Source organism: Chinchilla lanigera, unplaced genomic scaffold, assembly GCF_000276665.1.
Source record: "Chinchilla lanigera isolate Chin_1 unplaced genomic scaffold, ChiLan1.0 scaffold00057, whole genome shotgun sequence".
Taxonomy (NCBI): domain Eukaryota; kingdom Metazoa; phylum Chordata; class Mammalia; order Rodentia; family Chinchillidae; genus Chinchilla; species Chinchilla lanigera.
Genome location: NW_004955458.1, coordinates 5645573 through 5647204, shown reverse-complemented (window position 1 = coordinate 5647204; position 1632 = coordinate 5645573). Strand labels below are relative to the sequence as shown.

General features: G+C 41.9%; 1 protein-coding gene across 1 annotated transcript in view; it reads right to left on the bottom strand.

Moving 5' to 3' along the window:
- Xrcc6bp1 (XRCC6 binding protein 1) overlaps positions 1 to 1632 on the bottom strand; it is a gene marked incomplete at its 5' end in the record, with an annotated part of 17592 nt that overhangs the window by 3066 nt on the left and 12894 nt on the right. The window contains 1 exon segment of the mRNA XM_013521026.1: positions 567 to 650. Coding sequence (XP_013376480.1) covers positions 567 to 650 — 84 coding nt within the window.

Sequence of the window (1632 nt, the reverse complement as noted above, 5' to 3'; positions counted from 1 at the left end):
CTGAGCTAAATCCCCAGCCCCTGGGAGGACAGTCTTGACGTATACTTTTCTTCTTCATTTATCAAATTTTGTTTAGGAAATTCCTCTCAGTTCAGCTCATCATAACCCAGTCTGTGCCAACCCGAAGCTTTTCTATCATGTCACACAGCCTTCCCAGGCACACTGACACACAGCTGTGGCCTGGACTGCCAGGCAGTCTCTGCTCTGAAAGGAATTACGTGTCCTGTCGCCAGGACACTGTGGTACTTTCCAGACAGAGGAGCAGGACTGTTAGGATAAAAGACGGTGTGATTCCACTTCCGTTCCTCATCTAGCCTGGCCCAACAGGATCTGAGAGGCAAGATCCTCAGATCCTTCACTCCTGAAATCTCCCAGTCACTCTCACAGCTTGCCACAGTTATAAAATAAAACTAAATTCTGCCTAATGGGCTTCGATGGTACACATTTTATATTCATTTCCTACAGGTGGTCCTTCCAAAGGTCAAACGCCAGATGTATTTCATTTCTTACTCATGATTTCTACTCATGATACCCTTGAGAGAAGGTAATTTCCTGTCAGTTTTTACCTGATGGTGTCGTTTTAATCCAAAATGCAACCTGAATATTTCATTTACAAGGGAGCAGTCTCCACTGAGGTTAGCAGCTCGGATCTGTCAGAAAGACAGAAGGCAAATGAAAAGAAAGTGACACTCATGCACTATATCCCTACATCAACTAATTTCTTAGAACTGGAGAAGAATATAAAATCAGCACATTTTTCCAAGAACACAGTATATGCAGTGCTCTCTTTCGAAGAATTTTTAAACACTGCTGATAATAAAGAGCAGACATCCATGGGTTATGCTAAATGATGCCAGAAGGACCTCTACAACAAAAATCACACTATTCTGGAAGACTGAAAAAGACATCAGAAAAGGGAAAGATATCCCATGTTCCTGGATAGGCGGAACCAATACAGTCAAAATGGCTATATCTCCAAAACTGACCTATAGATTTAATACAATCCCAATCCAAATATCTAAGCATTCCTTATAGATCTAGACAAAACACTCCAAAATTCGTATGTAACCAGAAGAAACCTAGAATAGCAAAAGCAATTCTGGGTAACAATAACAGAGCAGGAAGCACCACAATCCCTGATTTGAAGCTATTACAAAGCCAGAGTGATTAAAAAAAAAAACCAGCATGGTATTGGCATAAAAACAGACTTGTGCATCAAAGAAACAGAATAGAAGAAGCAAAAACAGACACATTTAGGTACTTGATCTTTGACAAAGGGCCAAAAACATACACTAGAGGAAAGACAGCCCCTCTAGCAAATGGTACTGGGAAAACTGGATACCCACATGCACAAGACTGAACCGAGACCCATATATCTAATGATGCATTACACCAAAAAATTAAAAAGGATCAAAGATCTAAATGTTAAAACAGAAACACTTAGGAGCTGGGGATTTAGCCCAGTGGCACAGCGCCTGCCTGGCAAGCATGAGGTCGCAAGATCGATTCCCAATACCGGAAAAACAAAACAAAACAGGGGCTGGGGATTTAGCTCAGTGGCAAAGCGCCTGCCTGGCAAGCGCAAGGTCATGAGTTCGGTTCCCGGTACCGGAGAAAAACCAAAACAGAAAA